The following is an 18,740-nucleotide window of genomic DNA, read 5'->3' on the forward strand; positions in this document are numbered from 1 at the left end:
GCTTTATGAAAATATCTACCAATGATCAAATTATAAAAAAATGCCCCTTCCATAAATGATCACCTATGACATCATTCAGCAGTAAAATCAATCTTGAAAAGTCATATATATATATATATATTTGGAGATATATAAAGTAAATTTTGTTGAAATATGGCTACCAGGTTTTGGGTATCGTGCTACATGATGGTTTACGAAGGATGTATGTGATTCACATTTTTTCTAGGTAACCACAAAGAAATATAGTCGTAGATTTATCTCTCTCTCTACAAAATGTCCACAAATTCTGCCTAAAAATTGCTTCAACCACGGTAATCTTTCTAAATAAGTGGAGAGTTGTTCAATTTACGTATTGAAGCCACCAGGAGTGATGGGATAAAATGGAAAGATCAAATTTAGTGATAGGTATGACCATAAATCAAAATTTTCAAAAACTAGCCAAAAATCAAAACAGGTATTCACCTTTGGCCGTTCTGTACAATTTCTCTTGTTTGGGGTAACTCTCGTTTAGCTACAGTATTCTCGATTTCCTAACAATTCTTTCTCGACTCTTTCCTTTCATCTTCTGACTCAGCCTAGTTTAGGTCCCATCGTCTAGAATGCTCCCTCTCGCGCTTCATCTTCTCTCTGCATCACAAACAACTCCTAAGTTGCTCTCATTTCATTTTCGGTTAACATTAAATTACTTCTGTTTTGGTTACTACTTTTTAATTACTATTATTTTAGATTTACCTAAAGCCTCCTTTCGTAAATATTTTAGTTCCATTTGATAATCATTTTGTTTTTTATTTTTGTTTTTAAAATAAATCTATAGACACTTCTTCCACCTCCCAATTTTCACCAATGAACTAAAAAGTAACTTTCAAAAAGTTTTTGTTCTCGAAATTTGAATAAGAATTCAACCATTGAACTAGAAAAATATGCAAATCATTTTGATGAAATATATTTGATTTTCAAAAACAAAAATTAAAAACCAAATGGTTACCAAACATGACCTTTATTTTTTGTTTTTTGTTTTTGTTTCTGAAAATTAAGCTTATGAACATTAACTCCACATCTAAATTTCTTCATTTGTTATCTACTTTTCATCGATGTTGTAAAAAATCAAACCAAATTTTGAAAACTAAAAAAAAGTAACTTTCAAAAGGTTATTCTTGTTTTTGAAATTTAACTAAGAATTCAACCACTGTATTTAAGAAAGATGCAAGTTATTATAAGAAATAAAAATGAAATTGACTTAATTTTCAAAAAAAAAATCCAAAACCAAATAATTACCAAACATGGCCTAAATTACAATTTGGCATATCTCTTTCCAATTCTAAACAATCACAAATGCTAATTATATATAGTACATATTTTTTTTACAAAACCACCATTCGTAATACCAATTACAAATTACAAAATTCTGAATTTCCAGTATTTGGTGATAACAAATACCAACATGAATGAATGTTTATGAATCTTCTATTCAGAAGAATCATCAAAAGACTCTACTGTTACTAAAATTCCTAATACATTGCAATGGAAAAAAACAACATATATTTTGTGAAAATGTGGGATAAAACTCAGATCATGGTGAATCGATAAACTGCTCAAGGAAAAACTCAAACCAATGAAATGATATTAAAATACTGGCATCTCTGAACTCAGCTAAAATTCGATCATACCGTGCTAATATTTTTCTCATTTCGATCCAAAACCAAACCATTTTGCCAAGAAATTTTTATTCTTTCCACGAGATGGGTTGGATGCTTCTCTACCTGGTGTTTGAAAAGGTAATGAACTGGGTTTAGCTGCAAGAGAGAAATTAGAGACAGTTTCCATGTTAATAAAATCTCTTATCTTTGTAGAACGCAAAATGAGCATTATTAATATGCAAAAGTGTATAGAGAAACAGTATGCTGTTACACATGTACCGGATTTTGGCGAAACCCTGCAGGTTTTGGCAGTTCCAGAATCATTAGATTTCTTTTGTTGATTAATTGCATCACCATGGGGTGAGATGGATGTTTGGTTCCTCTCCTTGATACGCTCTGAATGCCCCACGCGGTTGTTGCTACCTGTAGAAAGGTTACAAAATCATATGCAGACACAAGAAATTTAATAGAAGATAGAACCATGATCAAAATACTTGGATTGATGCAACAGAGAGAACATGAGCAAGAAAAAAGGTTATATGCAAAATTTTTTCAAGATGATAAAGAATAGGAAAGCTTACCATCACTGGGAGGCTTTCCATAATTTTGCATCAAGGAATCCAAAAATGGGCTCTCCTTTTGAACACGCATCACTAATAGGAAACAAAACCAGGAAAAATTGCAATATCAATTAGTTTATAGCCCCAAGGATATTTTAGTATTTTACTTTATGCTAAGTTTATTTCCTTTTTTATTTTAAGGCTTGCTAGAGCCTATAAATATGACTTCTATTGTAACTTTCATTGTGTGTTAAAAATAATAAAAGAGATTCCCTATTGTGGTTTTTTCTCCCTGTTCTAGGGTTTTCCACGTAAACCTAATGTTTTCTATTTTCTATCTTTTAACATGGTATCAGAGCATAGTGATGAAACCCTAGCTGCCATCGGCGAAAACCAACCGTGCAAGATAATCTTAGTTCTGCACCAGCTCCGCTACTGCCGATTCCGACCATTGACGCTACTACCGCTGTTGCCAATACCATCGTTGTTACAGCTGTCCAAGCCGCGGTTAATTGATACCCCTTCAGTCCTTGCATATCCGTCCAACTCTAGCGCCACCACAACCCTTTGATGAAAACCCTAGTGCCGCAACCCTTTGATGAAAACCCTAGCGCTACCACCCTTTTTCACAATGCCGCGGGCGTTCCTCCCTTGTTACCGAGAGCTGTCACTGCCTATCCCTTCAATCTCACTGCCAGTAGCCGAAACCTACACCTTGAAGCCGAGATTGGTGAGTCGTTCGCCTACCACTATCGCGGCAACGCCGAGAATCCCTGGCTCCTTTCCCTTTCAGCCGCAAGCAACTTATTTGTAGCCGTCGGGCTTTCCTCATCATGAGTCGCCCAGTTATGAATATCAAAGTTCGATTGGTTTATCTCCAATAATCGTTCAACAACAGTTGGCTAATCTTCAGGCAAGTTTTCAGCAACAAATCGCTATTTTTAGGGCAGCCCTAGGTGCTTCCACAAACTTAAATTCTAGTACAGTGAATTCTGATATTCCTTCCAACCGATGTATCCAAAGAATCCGGTAATCTCTTTCCCTACGTTAACTACTGCAAACTATATGTCTAGATCTATGGAAAATTTCATAGGGTTAATTGCAGGAGAAAAGTTGAATGGTCAAAATTATTTCTCCTGGTCTCAGTCCATTAAATTACTCTTGAGGGGAGTCACAAGTTTGGGTATCTTTTTTTATTTTTTTTTTATTTTTTATTTTTAGTAAAAGGCGAACAAGTTTGGGTATCTAACTGGTGAGATATCAAGACCTAGGCTAGGGGATCCTCAGGAGCACATTTGGAAAGGAGAAGACTCCCTGCTTCGATTATTGCTGATTAATAGTATGGAACCTCAGATAGGGAAACCATTGTTGTATGCTGTGACTGCTCGAGATATCTGGGATGCATTTTAGAAATTATATTCTAAGAGGCAAAATGCATCTTGTCTTTACACTCTGCGTAAACAGGCTCATGAGTGCAAACTGGGGATGATGGATGTCACTTCATACTTCAACAAATTGTCCTTAATTTGGCAAGAGATGAACCTGTGTCGTGAAATTATCTCGGATTACCCTTGTAGAGGTGATCAATATTCCAAGATTGACGAAGTCGTTCGTGTCTATGATTTCCTAGCTGGTTTGAGTTCCAAGTTCGATGCAGTGCGAGGCTGTATATTGGGACAGAGGCCTACACTTTCTGATCACACGTTTACAAAAAGGTCAGTATCTGGGAAAATTTTTGTTCTAATTGTGTATGTTGATGATATTGTCTTGTCATGAGATAATGCTGCTGAGTACACCAAGCTGAAAAAGAAAATGGCTTAATGAATTTGAGATCAAAGATCTAGGGAACCTAAAGTATTTCCTTGGAATGAAGGTGGCAAGATCAAAGGAAGGGATCTCTGTCTCACAACGATACACTTTTGACCTGTTAAAAGAAACAGGTATAACTGGATGTAGCCTATACTCCTATTGAATTCAATGCGAAACTGGGAGATTTTGTTGACAAAGTTTCTGTTGATAAAGAGTGGTATCAATGTCTAGTGGGAAAGCTGATTTAGTTATCTCACACTAGACCAGATATTTCCTATGCTGTCAGTGTAGTTAATCAAGCACCCTACAAAGAACATATGGAAGCTGTGAATCGAATTCTGAGATTTTGAAAAGCTCACCAGGTAAAGGTCCGATGTTCAGAAAAACTGGCAGAAAATGCATTGAGGCTTATACCGACTCTGATTAGGCAGGATCAGTTATTGGCAGAAAGTCTACCTCTGGATATTGTACTTTTGTGTAGGGAAACCTAATTACTTGGAGAAGTAAGAAGCAAAGTGTTGTTTCTAGAAGCAGTGCTAAAGCTGAATACAGAGCTATGAGTTTGAGAGTCTATGAAGAAATCTGGTTGAAGAAAGTTTTGTCTGATCTACACCAAGACAGTGTTCTACCTTTGAAGCTCTATTGTAATAATGAAGTGGCTATAAGCATAGCCAATAATCATGTACAACATGATAGAATGAAACATGTGGAGATTGATAGACACTTTATAAAAGAGAAATTGGACAATAGCAGTATCTGTATTCTATATATTCCATCTAGTCAACAAGTTGCTAATTTTCTCACCAAAGAGTTACTCAGGCAAAGTTTTGACTCATCTGTTAGCAAGTTGGGTCTGATTGACATCTATGTCCCAACTTGAGGGGAAGTGTTGGAAATAAGGGACTTTGTTTAGTATTTTACTTTTACCCTAGATTTATTTCCTTTTTTATTTTAGGGCTTGCTAGAGCCTATAAATATGACTTCTATTGTAACTTTCATTGTGTATTAAAAATAATAAAAGAGACTCTCTATCATGGTTTTTTCTCCCTATTCTAAGGTTTTCCACGTAAACCTAGTGTTCTCTATTTTCTATCTTTTAACATTTCCTAACAGAGAATATGTCGTTAAACATACAGAGAAGGTAAAACAAAATTGCTGAGGCATACGTTGATCATAAAGTCCATTCTTAGAATTTGGGGCTGAGCCAACTGATAACAACTGAACCGCCTCTGCATCTCTTGTCATGGATGATTGAGAAGATGCATCGAGATTTTTCGTGTCCAACAGGATTCCTGCAAGCTGGAAGACATGAGACGAATGTGAGAAATGGTACCTCAAAGAAGGCTTCTACCAGAATCTTTTCAAGAGAATGTACAATTCAAATGGAGACAAATAAGAACAAACATTCTATGCAGTAGAAGTTACCAAAAGATTCTTCAACAATGGGGTTTGAAGTAAATGATAGGCATCTTCGCAATAGTTATCTGTAAGAATGGTGCACTGAGAGCCAACCTAAGAAACAAATAGCAAAGAATGAACTTGAAATACAACTGGAAAAAACTTATCAAAAGATAATTTACAAACAAAATTTATTTTCATCATTCTACACTCACTCCATCACTCATCTTAAGGACATCTTGCCCTACCACAAGGATGCTAGTTCGACCAGAAATCATCAGACTTTCTAAGTCCACCTGAACCACATAACAATAACTAAGATTATTACACTTCCTCATTGTCAATGGTTATGGTTTAAATTTATAGTATATCAATCAATGGACTCTAGATTTATCAAGCATGACGACAAAATCACAAGAGAAACTAGTACCTCATCAGTAAAAAGAATTGAGGAAGCATCAAGTCCAAGGTGATAAAACAGCCAAGCAACCTGCCGTTGGTTCCACATATTTCCCCTCTGCATATTCATCACAGGAACCACAAGACACTCTCGACCGGTCTCGGCATTACTCTGCCTCATTTTGTTCTCAAGTAGCCAAGCATAGCAAACTGCTGCCACCATTGAACTAGTGCCTGCATTCTCAAAGATCAAAAGTTTTCTCAATACAGAACAAGTATCCTCATCTCTACAACTAGATGCTTCATCTTCATTCTATACGTAAGTTGGTGTTAAACAACTCAACTAGTTTGCACATTTATCGAGAGACTTCATCTTCCTATCTTTCTTTATTTTGTACATTTATCGAAGAATTTCATTTATAACTCTGCACCCCAAACATATAAACTCCATACTTGATAACTTGACTCACTGCTTGACTCACTGCCCTAGACAGCCTCTTAAGCATAAAACACTCACAATTTCTTCACTCTCAACAAAAGGTCAAAAACTGCCATCATATCTTTGCAATAAATAAAAGTACAATTGTATATTTAAGGAGTATACTCAACTATTTGAAGGCCCCGAGAGGATAATTTTAACTTCGGCATGAAGCTCCCCATTTGAGATTTGTTGAATCTTGCTCCGCTGTTCTTTGAGGAACCCATTAAGACCAAATTCCAAATCTCCAGAATCGTCCCTCGAAAACCCATTTAGATTGGATTTGGGCCTAATCGTCTGAAGAGAAAAAGCCGGCGATGAGACCGTTCTTCTAGGTGGATGATCAGTGAGGGTTTTAGGCGGTGAAAGAAGGGCATCTGAGGGAGGAATTGGGAGGCGAGAAGGGGGGAGATCGGGGTGGAATCGAGATTTGCGAGGAGTGGAAGGAGGAGGATCGGGGATGGAAATAGCGGGATTGGAGGGTTTGAGGATGTTGGATATCCATTTTTGAACGGCCGAAGCAGGATTGATCGGCTCCTCCTCGGCGGCGGAGGAGGTTGAAAAGGATTCCGATTTGTTGCGGCTGTGGCGGACGACTTTGGAGAGGATCTCACCACTGAAGTTGTCCACGGCCCTGTGCCTGCCGTTGCCATTACCAAACAAAATCAATGGAGTTAGCATTCAACAATTTATACCTTTTCTTTTGGTCACTTGCATATTCACTTTTCAAAGGTTCAATTTTCGTTTATACTTAATTTATTTTTTTTAAAAAAAAAAACTTTATTTTTTTAAAAAAAGTTATTATTAACGATAAATTTTAGAAACATATCTACCATGTATTTTCTTTGATGTAATAATAATTATTTATTTAATTTAACAAATTTAATTTTAAAATACAAAATTTTATATTCATTGAAATATAAAGTCTAAAATATAGCATTTGTGGAGAACAAGACTAAAATAATATTTTAATCTAAATTTTAGGATTATTTTCAAATATAAAAATATGAGCTAACTTATTTACAAAGTAACAAAATATCACTGTTTACTATGATAGACAATGACATTTTGTTATATTTGAAAACATTTATAGTAGTTTTGCTGTTTAAAATAATTATCCTAAACTTTATGACCTCATTTTTGTTAATTTTTTGAAATGTTTAATATATTAAAAAATAATTAAGTACAAATTAAAAATTGTGAAATTTATTAGACACATTTAAAATTTAGAAATTATTAGATATAAAGATTAAACTTCATTTTGATAATCATTTAGGCTTTATTTGGTAACTATTTAGTTTTAGTTTTAGTTTTTTTTTAAAGAAAAATTAAACTTATACAGACACTTTTTCCATCTCAAAATTTCTTGTTTTGGTATTTACTTTTTACCAATGTTATAAAAATCAATTCAAGGTTTTTAAACTAAATGAAGTTAGACTTTGTTTTGTAACCATTTAATTTTTTGTCTTTAAAAGTGTAGTCTATTTCTTTTCAGTTTTCTTACAATGGTTTACATTTTCCTTAAATATAAGAGTTGAATTGTGTCAAATTCCAAAAGCAAAAACAAGTTTTAGAATTTTTTTTTTTTCATAATTTGGCTTGAGATTTGAAAACATTGGTAAAAAGTAGAAAATTAGTATTTGCAAGTTTAATTTTCATAAATAAAAAGCCAAGAACTTGATAATCTATCTTAAAAATATATTAAACTATTTTTAAAGTTTATCTATACTAGTAGTTTAACAAATAATAATAATAAATAATAAATAATAAATAATAATAATAATAATAATAAAACACTCTAAATTTCACAATTGTTTTATAAATTTAGTATATATAAGATATATTATAACTTTGATCCTATGGACGATGTCCCTATCTATTTCAAAAGTTTTATGTTTTAGAACTAAAAAAAACTAAATGAGTATAATTCAATTAAAAATTTATACTATTTATGACATTGATATCGGAGTTTTGATAAAACTTAATCAATCAAATTTAAATTTTATTTTAATAATAAATATTATTATTAGAATAATCAAATTGAAACTTTAGATTCTAAATCCATCGAAACGAATATGTGGAAAATTATTTTAAGAGTTTACCCACATGTAAGATGAAAATTTTGAATTTCTAATTTGAAGACGAAAGATTATCTCAATTATCAATCGTCAAATTAAGGATCAATGTTAGAATTGTTTTGACCAACTTTTTTTTCTTTTAGTAATTTGTCTCTAACCTTTCTCGAATTCACGTTTCATTTTTTCTTTTAGATGTATAATGAAAAGATAGATGATTTAAATCTCCCACCTTCTTGCGGATCTTGAGAGTGGATCTCTCCTATCTATAATCGACGCCGGAGATCTACCACTGACCGCCGCAAACCTCGGCGATCCGACAAGCCGAGCCGGCGAATTACACCGCGAAGGTGAAGAAGCCACCAACCGACGTGCCTCATCCAGCCACTCCTCCGTCAGTTGCTCGTTTCTACTTCTATTGCTCCGATCAAACGATTCTTCTTCTTCTTCATCATCATCTTCTTCATTTCCAGTTAAATTATAGGCTTTCTTGTCCTTGCTTACGGCCCCAAAGAACATATCGTTCATAAAATCCGTCAGATCGGGAGCCTGCTGATGAGCCTTGGGCCGAGAATTTGTCACTCTCTTTTGCCCTAATTTTGCCATATCTCTCGAATTCTCTCTGCTCTGTCTTAATTCCATTGCTCGGAAACATTAATTTGGAGCTATATCTTCCTAATTGGAGTTTGAATTACAGCTTTGAGATTGAGAATTTGTTTATTAGTACTTGAAGAAGGAATTTGTTAATTCATACATAGGAATTATCATTTTCGGGGTCGAATTTTTTACGCATAGATTATGGCCGGCCCTTTCGGTCTCTGTCTTTTATGATGAACAGAATTGGAACTTTTGTCGTAAAGTTGTCAGAGATTCGTCTTATTTCTCAGATGATCCGTTTGCTATATTCAAAATTATTAACGGGGTGTTAGACACAGTTTTTTTTTTTTTAATTAATTTATTATTATTATTATTATTATTATTTTTTAACAGATAACCTTCTCTCGTACGTCTTTATGTTTTATCACCTACCCTCCATTATCTTATGAATTATAACCTTTTGTTTACGTTAGAGGGCACTTTAGCCTTTCCAATGAACTCGCGTTCGGGATGAGATCTCTAGCCCAACACCTTATGCAAAGCCCAAACCCGATGCTATCATAATAACACAATGAAGAAATTTAAGGGGTGTGAAGTGCACACAAAATGTGCATTATTTATCTAGTTCTAGGATGATTTTTTATGTGATTTTATGATATTTGATGTGTTTGCGAGTGATTTCCAAAAATTATGATCGATAATTGAAATATATTCAAAATGAGCAAAAAAGGACCAATGCTTAAAGAAGTCAAAAGAATCAAATTGAGCCAAAGCTAGGACAAAACCATTGAGAAAAGTGGAAAAAAGTAGAAGAAGCCCTAAAATAAGGCAGCACCGCGACACTACGTCGGTGCTGCCCTCGACGCTCTAGACCTAAGAGGCCCTAAAATTTGCATCTATTGAGTGCAGTTGCGCTGCTTTTAGCGCATCACTGTACTACAATTCCATGCCCAGAGCGCAACCCTGCACTGTGATAAATTGGCCCAAGCGTCACTGCGCTTCTTAGAGCGTAGCTCTGCGTTGACATTCTTATTTTGAAAAATTGCCAATTTTGGTAATTTCTTGGTGGCCATGTTTTGATCCTCTGTTTAATGGGAGGCTCTTCAACATTCAAGGGGATTGGGCCACGAAGTCTGAGACCTGAAAAGAGAGTTTATGATATAAAATTAGAGAATTTAATGGGTATTTTGGAGGTTGTTTGAGTTCTCGAGGTGACGATCAAGCTGAGCTTGGAGGATTTAGAAGATCAAAGAAGTCTTCGTGAGAGTTCTTTGATTTCCTTTCTTTTCTTTAACATTTATGCTTGAGTTTTTGTATGAAAGTATGTTTGTCAGAATATGAGTGGCTAAACTTGCTTATTTAGGGTATTGACGAAGTTGTTATGAAATTAGGTTAAATGTAGTCTTTTCATGGATGTTTGTTGAACTCATTGCTTTTTAATGATATTATGCTCTATTCTTATTGATTGATCATCAATGATTATTAGGTTAATTGTTTAATTGAAAGATTGAGTGTTTAACTGGAACTATATCATTAAATCATTATTAATCTTTCATGCAAATAGTTAGATTAATTGTAACGACCCGACCTTTTGAGTACTCTGATAAGGGTCGTTACTCATAATTATACATTTACATTCAAAACATTTTGACTATTGAGGAAAATAAATTTTCATTAAAATAATAAAGACAATTTTCCAAAATAAATAACAATTAAGAAAAACCTTTGTTTGGGGCCCCTAAAATAATGAAGAAAAAAAATAACTTAAACAAATAAAATTTTGACCAACATTGAGTTTCAAATCAAAACTTTTAAATAGCTTGAAAACGTAAACTGAGCGGAAAGCGATTTACATGTCCCATATGGCACGATCACAGGTCCCTCTTGTCACCCGCCGGTCCGTTCCTATCATTATCTGAAAAACATAAATTAAGAAAGGTTGAGTATAAAATACTTAGTAAGTGATCCCATTACCGGGATCAGGCTATGCATTCACGAGCAAAGAAAAAAATAGCCCGTGGCTCATACAGCTACAACGGTTTTTAATGATGAAAGGAAAACTAAAAGACGTACTATCTTGCCTTGAAACGCATGTCTAGCGGCCCGTAGGCACACCGTCAAACATGATAATAACATGAACGTGAACCCATCGACTCTCGCATGTCTAGCAGTCCGTAGGCACACCGTCAAACATGATAATAACATGAATGTGAACCCATCGACTCACGCATGTCTAGCGGCCCGTAGGCACACCGTCAAACATGATAATAACATGAACGTAAACCTATCGGTTCACGCATATCTAGCGGCCCGTAGGTTCGCCGTCAAAACATGAAACATGAAAATAAAAGTAACATGAACGTAAACCTGTCGGCTCACGCATGTCTAGCGGCCCGTAGGCAAACCGTCAAACATAATAATAACATGCGTCAAGGCGAGACAATAAACCGCTCTATTGGTCTATTCATGCATCACATACATAATATCAGTACTGATTATAAATTTGAACATGCTTATAATACTTGTAATTGTCATGCAACACGCAAAACATAATGACAAACAAAATCATGCTCCAGATTCCACCAAGTAACTTTATAGGTCTAATCTAGGTCGCCTGGCATGAAGGCACCGGTAATAGTATCACTTACCTCAACTTGGTAAAAACGCAAAACAAAATCTCTTTAGAACTTCTTTAGCACACTTGAATCAACCTAAAGTTGTGGCTTGGTCCAAGACAAATTCCAAAACTTGATTCAATTAGCCAATCTGATCGAGAATTAAATCCAAAATCAATAACTTAATTTTCCACTATTAATCTCAATCCAAAAGAATAACCATCCAACAACTTACCCAAAACTTACCGATCTTTACCAATTTTCTACAAAACGAAAAATAGTCTCTAGCTTGATGGTTAATGCCTCAAAACTTCCAAATCTCGAATCTAAGTTTCACACCAAAGAGAGGTTACTAATTTAACCCAAAATCAAATGGGTGAATTTCACCTCCCAAGTTATAAGGAAAATAAGTCTTACCCAAGGTTTTCTCAAGATTCCGGCAAAGATTGGACAACTGGTGGCTGATAGCACGTCGGCTCGTGGCTACCATAGATAGGTAGTGTGTGTTGCTGTTGGACGGCATAAATTATTTAGGCTAGCGGTTGGTAGTGAGGGTCTTGCATGAGGAGAGTTTGCGAGAGTGAGAGAAAAGGGGAATTTCTAGTTTTACAAATTTTATTCAGCAGCGATTACGAACAAACTAAAGCTTCAAACAACGATCCAACCGCTCAAAATGATCTATGTGTCTCGAATAGACTGACCAAATTTGAGCATGATCCAATGGTCCAAAATCCGAAAATCAACTATTTTGTGAAAGCTGCCGTTGAAAAACTGAATTGCTCTCTCCCCAATTTTTGGCCTTTTTTCACTCTCATTTAATTTCGAAAAAATCTCAATTCTTTTATTTTTTTTTCAAATTTTGAAAAGATAAATAAAATATTTTATCACAATATCTCCAAAATCTCCAAAGATTCTATTAAATTTATAAATCAATTAACTTTTCAAATTATCTTAATTTAGGCTTCAACAACCAAAATTAAAGGGCAGATCCATCAATTTGATACAAATTAAATCCTTCCAAATATTTAAATCAATTCTAAACCACATGAAATTAATTATCTCTTTTAATTTTTTTTTAAGTTGGCCCTAAAATCCAAAATCAAAGGGTAGCAAAATTCAATATTTTCAAGACAATCAGTTCGAATATCTAATCAATTAAATTCAATTTAACAAATAAATTTTTTTCAATTATTTCAATTTAACCCCAATTTTCCAAATGAAAGGGGAATTTAAACTCAATAATTTTAGATAATTAACTTAAATTTTCCTGAAATTCTTGATGGTACATTAATAGTGAAAGTTGATGACAAATCTTAATGCCTTGTTTCTTAATTTGATTTCAAGAAATTAGTTATCAATTAAGTTGCATGAGAATAGGTTATTTTTCAGAGGCAATAATCTTAAATTAAGTTTATGGACTTAGGCTTGAAGTTTATACATGATTGAACTGATTAGAGTATACCTAATGAAGTAATAATAGATTCAATACCCTAGAACACTTTTGATCTTACATTTTCAGTACACTTCTATTGCTTTCTTTTATCGCTTAATAAAATACAAACTCAACTCAATTTCGATTCCTTAGTTAAAATTGACCCAATTTTGAGATAGGTAAACAATAATGGTTAATTTGATTCCAGAGGATGATACTTGACTTTACAAGTCGTTTTAATTTTATAACTTACCATGTACTTGCATGTAACACTAATAAATTTTCACATCAAGTTTTTGATGTCGTTGCCTGGGATCAAAATTATGGTTTTTGTTTAATATTTTAAGAATTGGAGATATTCTTGACTAAGGTTATTTTTGTTCTAATCTTGTTTGGAGTTTTCTCTTGTGCATGCCTTGTAACAAAGACACCCCTCTTTTGCCTATTGACCTCGAGATTGAACGTACCTTGAGGAGAAATCTTAGGAATAAGCAAGAAGTAGAAGAAGAGATGATCGAGAAATGAGGGAAGGCAATTAGGGATTATGTAACACCCTGTATTTTTTTATTAATGTAATTTCATTAATTTTTATTATTTGAGGGCATTTTTGGAAGTTTGGACTTCAAGTGTAATTGCGGGAAATTAATGGATTTGACGTTGAAATTATTCAATTTGGAAATTAATGGCAGGAATTAATTTCATTTTTGAGAAAAAAAGGAAGTTAATAAAATAAAATGGAATAAGGAAAAGAATATAAAGTTTATTTTATTTCCTTTTAAGTTTTTAAGTTTTTATTATGTCTTATGCTATGCGTTGATCTCCATGCGTCGATGGTCATGCGTTGGATTAGAAAATATATAATATGCGTTCAAGCATATATGTTATGACCATGCGCTCCTCTCACAAGTTTTCTCGCTTTCTCACCAAATATAACGAGAACGCAAATTTCTCAAGGTGATCCGAGGTCGAACACAGAGACTTGTAACTCAATAATGTTTGTGAAGTGATGCGTTTGAGGCGATGAATAAAAGTAAAAAGACAGAAGTTAAAGGATTATGCGCTACTCCTACTCCTAACTAAACAGATTGAGCAATGGAAGTTTAACTATGAGAATTGGAAGAGATGCAGCAACTGTTAACGCATAATAAGGTTCATTATGTTATATCGCTCGAGTAATCCTAGCTCGCCACACTAATGTATCGCACACCTCTCGATGGCCAGCCGCATGCCTATATCTCTATAATGCATGGTTGCGTCGAGCATAAGATTATGCCTATCTCTAGGAACCAAGCTTACTTTGCTTTAGTGTGTTCCACTATTCACCTTCTTAGGCAATTAGTTGCGGCTAGTCAGCTCATAGACAAACATTGCGACGGCTCATAGACAAGCGTTGCTACCATCTCACACCAATTGAAGAAGATTAACTCACTATACTCCCGCAACGCACACCTCTCGGTAGGTTGCTACATGCGTCCCATCTCTAGGCAACATGACTGAGTATGCGACTGCCTTTGATAACTAAGCGATGACTGTAAATGATGATAAAGAAGGAGAAGGTCAAGAATATGGAGCTGAAGGAACTAAGAGATGCATTGATTACAAAATGTATTAATATCTTAAGCCAAAATGTAATACAATACAGAGATAAGAGGAGAGGTGGAAGGCTAGATGAAAACAATCTCTTGCTTTTCATCAGAAATGTGTCAAGGTTGCTGGTGGTGCCATGGATGGATGGTGGAGAAGTCTCTCTCGATCTCTATCTCCAGCGTAACTCCGGTCGTCACTCGGAAGGGACTATCGAGGTGGAGAATCCTCAAAGAGTGTCTGCTCATGCTCTCATCTGTGATAACAAGGATCTGCCTTATGGCAGAAGCTCGAATACTTTGAATTTGGGCTCCAAGGCTCTATTTATAGAGCTCAAACGTCGACAGAATTGGTGGTCCCGCTCTGAATCACTGCCACTTCTGACGCGGTAGGTGAAATGTCAACATCATCTTATCTCTTTGATACTCCCAAGGTATACGTTCATGCTTGTTTCTCCTGAAGTATCAACACATTCCACTCACTTTGCGATCAACCTTTTATCATGGTTATCACTCTGTAGTTGCGGCATTCCATGAGACGAACTGGTCTTCATGAAGATCAACGCATGCTATTAACTTTGCGATGGTCTGGCATCAATGCATGCGATCGATTCCTGTGATAGCTACAAAAATAGACATTTTGATGCAGAATAGCGCATAATATAGGGTTAGCAGAGATTTTGAGTGCTGATCGACGTAAGCTCACTTTTCACATGAATTCTTAATATTATCAACGCATATTCTACTTGTTAGCCCTCATAATTCTAAGTAAAAGGCTATAATAGCTTGTATTTCTACGAGCTATCAACCAGTTTTATGCTTCCGCTCATGATATTTAGATTTCTTTCCATGTTTTTATTCAACTTTTAGTTTTGTTGTTTGAAACTTACTATTGAGAATTGTTTTAAGACTTATTATTATCATTTATGATTTATGGGTACCCTATTATTTGTTTTAATATTTGAATTTAATGAAGGACTTTTGAACTTACCTTATTTATCTAGCATTTATTTCACCATAAAAGTGTGTCGTTTTAAGTTCCATACATGCATGTGTTTAGTAACGGCCCAACTTAAGTCCTAGGGGGTCGGGTTGTTACAGATTACTTCCAAACATCTCTCCCTATTGCTCAACCCAGAATTGTGGAGGCACCGAGCAATGCAAATAACTTTGAGTTAAAACTGTGGTTGATTCAAATGGCTAGGAAGATTGCTTTTAGAGGATGCAACACGGAAGATCCTCATAAGCACCTTAGATCTTTTTTTGAAATTTGTAGAACAATTAAGATTAATGGGGTTACGAACGATACAATTAGACTAAGACTATTTTAAGGATTGTCTAGAGACCATCTAGTTGAAAAGCATCACCACTTAGGAGGAGCTAGCTCAAGCATTCTTGAATAAATATTTCCCTCCTACTAAGTCTTCTAAAGTGAAGTATGAAAATGTTTCTTTTTTCTCAACAACTGGATGAATAGTTATTTGAATGTTGGGAAAGGTACAAGGATTTTTTGAGGAGATGTCCACAACATGGATACCCTAGTTGGTTGCAAATACAATTCTTCTATGATGGGTTGAATGGTAACACTAAATCCATTCTAGATGCTACTGCTAAAGGATCTCTTTTTTCTAAAACTACTACAAACACTTACACTATTCTATAGGACATGACCATTACAAGCTATAATTGGCCAAGTGAAAGGGCTTCTACCAACAAAGTAGCAGGAATTTATGAAATTGATGAGGTAAATGCTATTAAAGCTTAATTGACCACAATTACTAATGCTCAGAATAAATTGACGGCAGATGATCGAGCACAAAATTCATCATTCGTAGCTTCTCTAGCAGCTAGACAACTAAAACTCAACAAATTTGAGATTCATAGGATACTGAGACAGTTAATTATATGGATAGAGGACAACATAGAGGCCAACAACAAGTTCCTACACACTACCTAGACAATTAATTATGAGAAATCATGAAACTTTTTCTTATGCAAATAACAAAAATGTTTTGTTTTTCCCAAGCTGAAAAGAAACCATCCTTGGAAGAATTGATGATAGATCTTATTAAGGTAACCAAGGAGAAGACATCTACATTAGAGAGTTCAGTCCATACCATCTTAGGGACCATACAAAGCCATGAAAAATCCATCCAAAATTTGGAGATGCAAATGAGTCAAATTTCCACCTCCCTTCACACCATGCAAAATGGTAAGTTTCCTAATTGTCTTGAGAAAAATCCTAGAGAAGAATGCAATGCAATAGCTCTTAGGAGTGGCAAAAAATTGAACAAGCCTATTGGGATGAGGATGAACCAACTCAAGAGGAGGTTGAATCCACCATTGATCATGAACCTATAAAGGAGAAACTTGTAGAAAATTTTGAGTAAAAAACAAGGAGTACTTCTAACTCTTTACCTTTTGTCCTAATACTATTCCATATCCTCAAAGATTTCGAAAAAAGAAGGAAGATGCATAGTTTTCTAGATTTCTTAAAATATTTAAGAAGTTGCATATTAACATACCTTTTTCTGAAGCTTTAGAGAAAATGTCAAAGTATGCTAAATTTATGAAAGATGTCTTTTATTGGAAGAACAAAATTGGTATATCCACACAGTAGCCTTGAATGAAGAATTTAGTGCGGTAATATAAAAGAAACTGCCTCCAAAATTAAAGGGTCTAGGAAGTTATTTTATTCCTTGTCAATTAGACGATATTATAATTAATAGAGCTTTATGTGATCTTGGAGCTTCAATTAATTTAATGCCTTTGTCTATTTTTAGAAGCTCAACATTGGAGAGGTGAAATGGACAACAATATCCTTGCAATTAGTTGATCGATCTTCAGTTCATCTTTATGGTATTGTAGAGGATGTGTTGGTGAAAGTAGACAAGTTCATATTTTCGGTGGATTTTGTGGTGCTTGACATGGAAGAAGATGTTGACATTCCAATAATCCTTGGAAGACCATTCTTGGCTACTGGTAGGGACATTATTAATGTGCGAGATGGTAAGTTAAAATTTAGATTCAATGATAAAGAGGTAAATTTTGATCTTTACAAAGTCCTTAAGCGTGCGGATATTAAGGTAAATCATGAACCTCATGAGACAAGTAAGTTGGTCAATACTTTCCCCTCCTCTAATAAATGTTCTTTGAATGTGGATTCTTCTTCTAAGGTGATTGATAAAATTGATGGAGTGGATAATGATTGTGATGCTAAAATAGAAAGTGAAAAATTAGAAACGCATCATGTTAAGAATCATGTGCCTACTTTTGTTAATACTCCTACTATTTGTATGGCTTTAGCATTTAGTTCTAAGATGGAGTATGAAAAAGTAATGGAGAAGCATGTTAAAGAAGATGTGGTTAGTCCTATGAGATCTTCTAAAGAGGATACATTGATTTTTTTTTATTATGTTCATAAAGGAGATCTTGAGTTGAATGTGTTGGGTTTTATACCCTAAAACTCGTAGATAGTAAGTGTTATTAATTGACCGTCATCAATAAAGAGTTATAGATGTTAATTCAATAATTGTTATTGATTATATTATTTTCTATTTTGTCTTAATAATCCTAAATCCAATAAACTAATATCCAAAGTTGCCTTATGAGTCTTGAACTGTATGTGGAGAAATACAGGGGATCAATGTTCAAGATACAACCTAAAGAATCTATAGTATAGGGATAAGGTTGGGTACCATATCCTGGTAACACTGTGGATACAACCCACTTTGTATTTGATACAGATGCAATGATCCAACACGTTCGTATAGGTAACATGCGAGTGAGGGTATCCCATGTAATGAGTTTGCATAAGACCGGACCGCGAAATAGTAATCATTAGATGTAACACTGTTAGCTAGTTAGGTTCCTATTTCAATAGGATGACCTAGGCAACTTAGTCTTAATCCTGAGTATATTATGAACTCCTGTTCACGAAGGATTGTCCTTTGATTTGTATGGGTGAGGGTGGCCAGTTCGCCAATTTAAAATGCTTACCATTTTGGGGACAAGACCCAGTAGGGAGCTGGGAACATAATAATACAAAATGAAGTTTGCTCCTTCCTATCTTCAGGATAAGTAGATGAGTGTTCCCTTAAGTGGTGTCTCTAGGACTTGAAGAAATGACCCTACCCTCTCGTTGGCCCTAGAAAGGT

At 34.8% G+C, this 18,740-nt stretch overlaps 1 protein-coding gene and 1 non-coding gene across 4 annotated transcripts; both read right to left on the reverse strand.

The window, feature by feature from the left end:
* Positions 1-287: 287 nt before the first annotated feature.
* Positions 288-6,984, reverse strand: LOC120082581. Of its 3 annotated transcripts, XM_039037819.1 has the most exons (9): positions 6,413-6,984; positions 5,835-6,037; positions 5,620-5,700; positions 5,432-5,518; positions 5,173-5,305; positions 2,219-2,290; positions 1,917-2,060; positions 1,668-1,793; positions 288-627 (listed from the first exon to the last, which is right to left on the reverse strand). In XM_039037819.1, exons 1-8 carry the CDS (start codon positions 6,960-6,962, stop codon positions 1,684-1,686), a joined length of 1,380 nt encoding a protein of 459 aa, XP_038893747.1. In that variant the 5' UTR covers positions 6,963-6,984; the 3' UTR covers positions 288-627; positions 1,668-1,683. The 3 variants fall into 3 exon arrangements, with proteins under 3 accessions (XP_038893747.1, XP_038893748.1, XP_038893746.1); XM_039037820.1 differs by lacking the exon at positions 288-627 and having other exon boundaries at positions 1,299-1,793; positions 5,835-6,044; positions 6,413-6,702; XM_039037818.1 differs by lacking the exon at positions 288-627 and having other exon boundaries at positions 1,302-1,793.
* Positions 6,985-16,011: 9,027 nt separating this feature from the next.
* Positions 16,012-16,119, reverse strand: LOC120084297. The gene has a single exon (XR_005483661.1). It is a non-coding gene; the product is annotated as a small nucleolar RNA R71 (small nucleolar RNA).
* Between the last annotated feature and the right edge of the window lie 2,621 nt (positions 16,120-18,740).

Source organism: Benincasa hispida, chromosome 8, assembly GCF_009727055.1.
Source record: "Benincasa hispida cultivar B227 chromosome 8, ASM972705v1, whole genome shotgun sequence".
Lineage (NCBI taxonomy): Eukaryota > Viridiplantae > Streptophyta > Magnoliopsida > Cucurbitales > Cucurbitaceae > Benincasa > Benincasa hispida.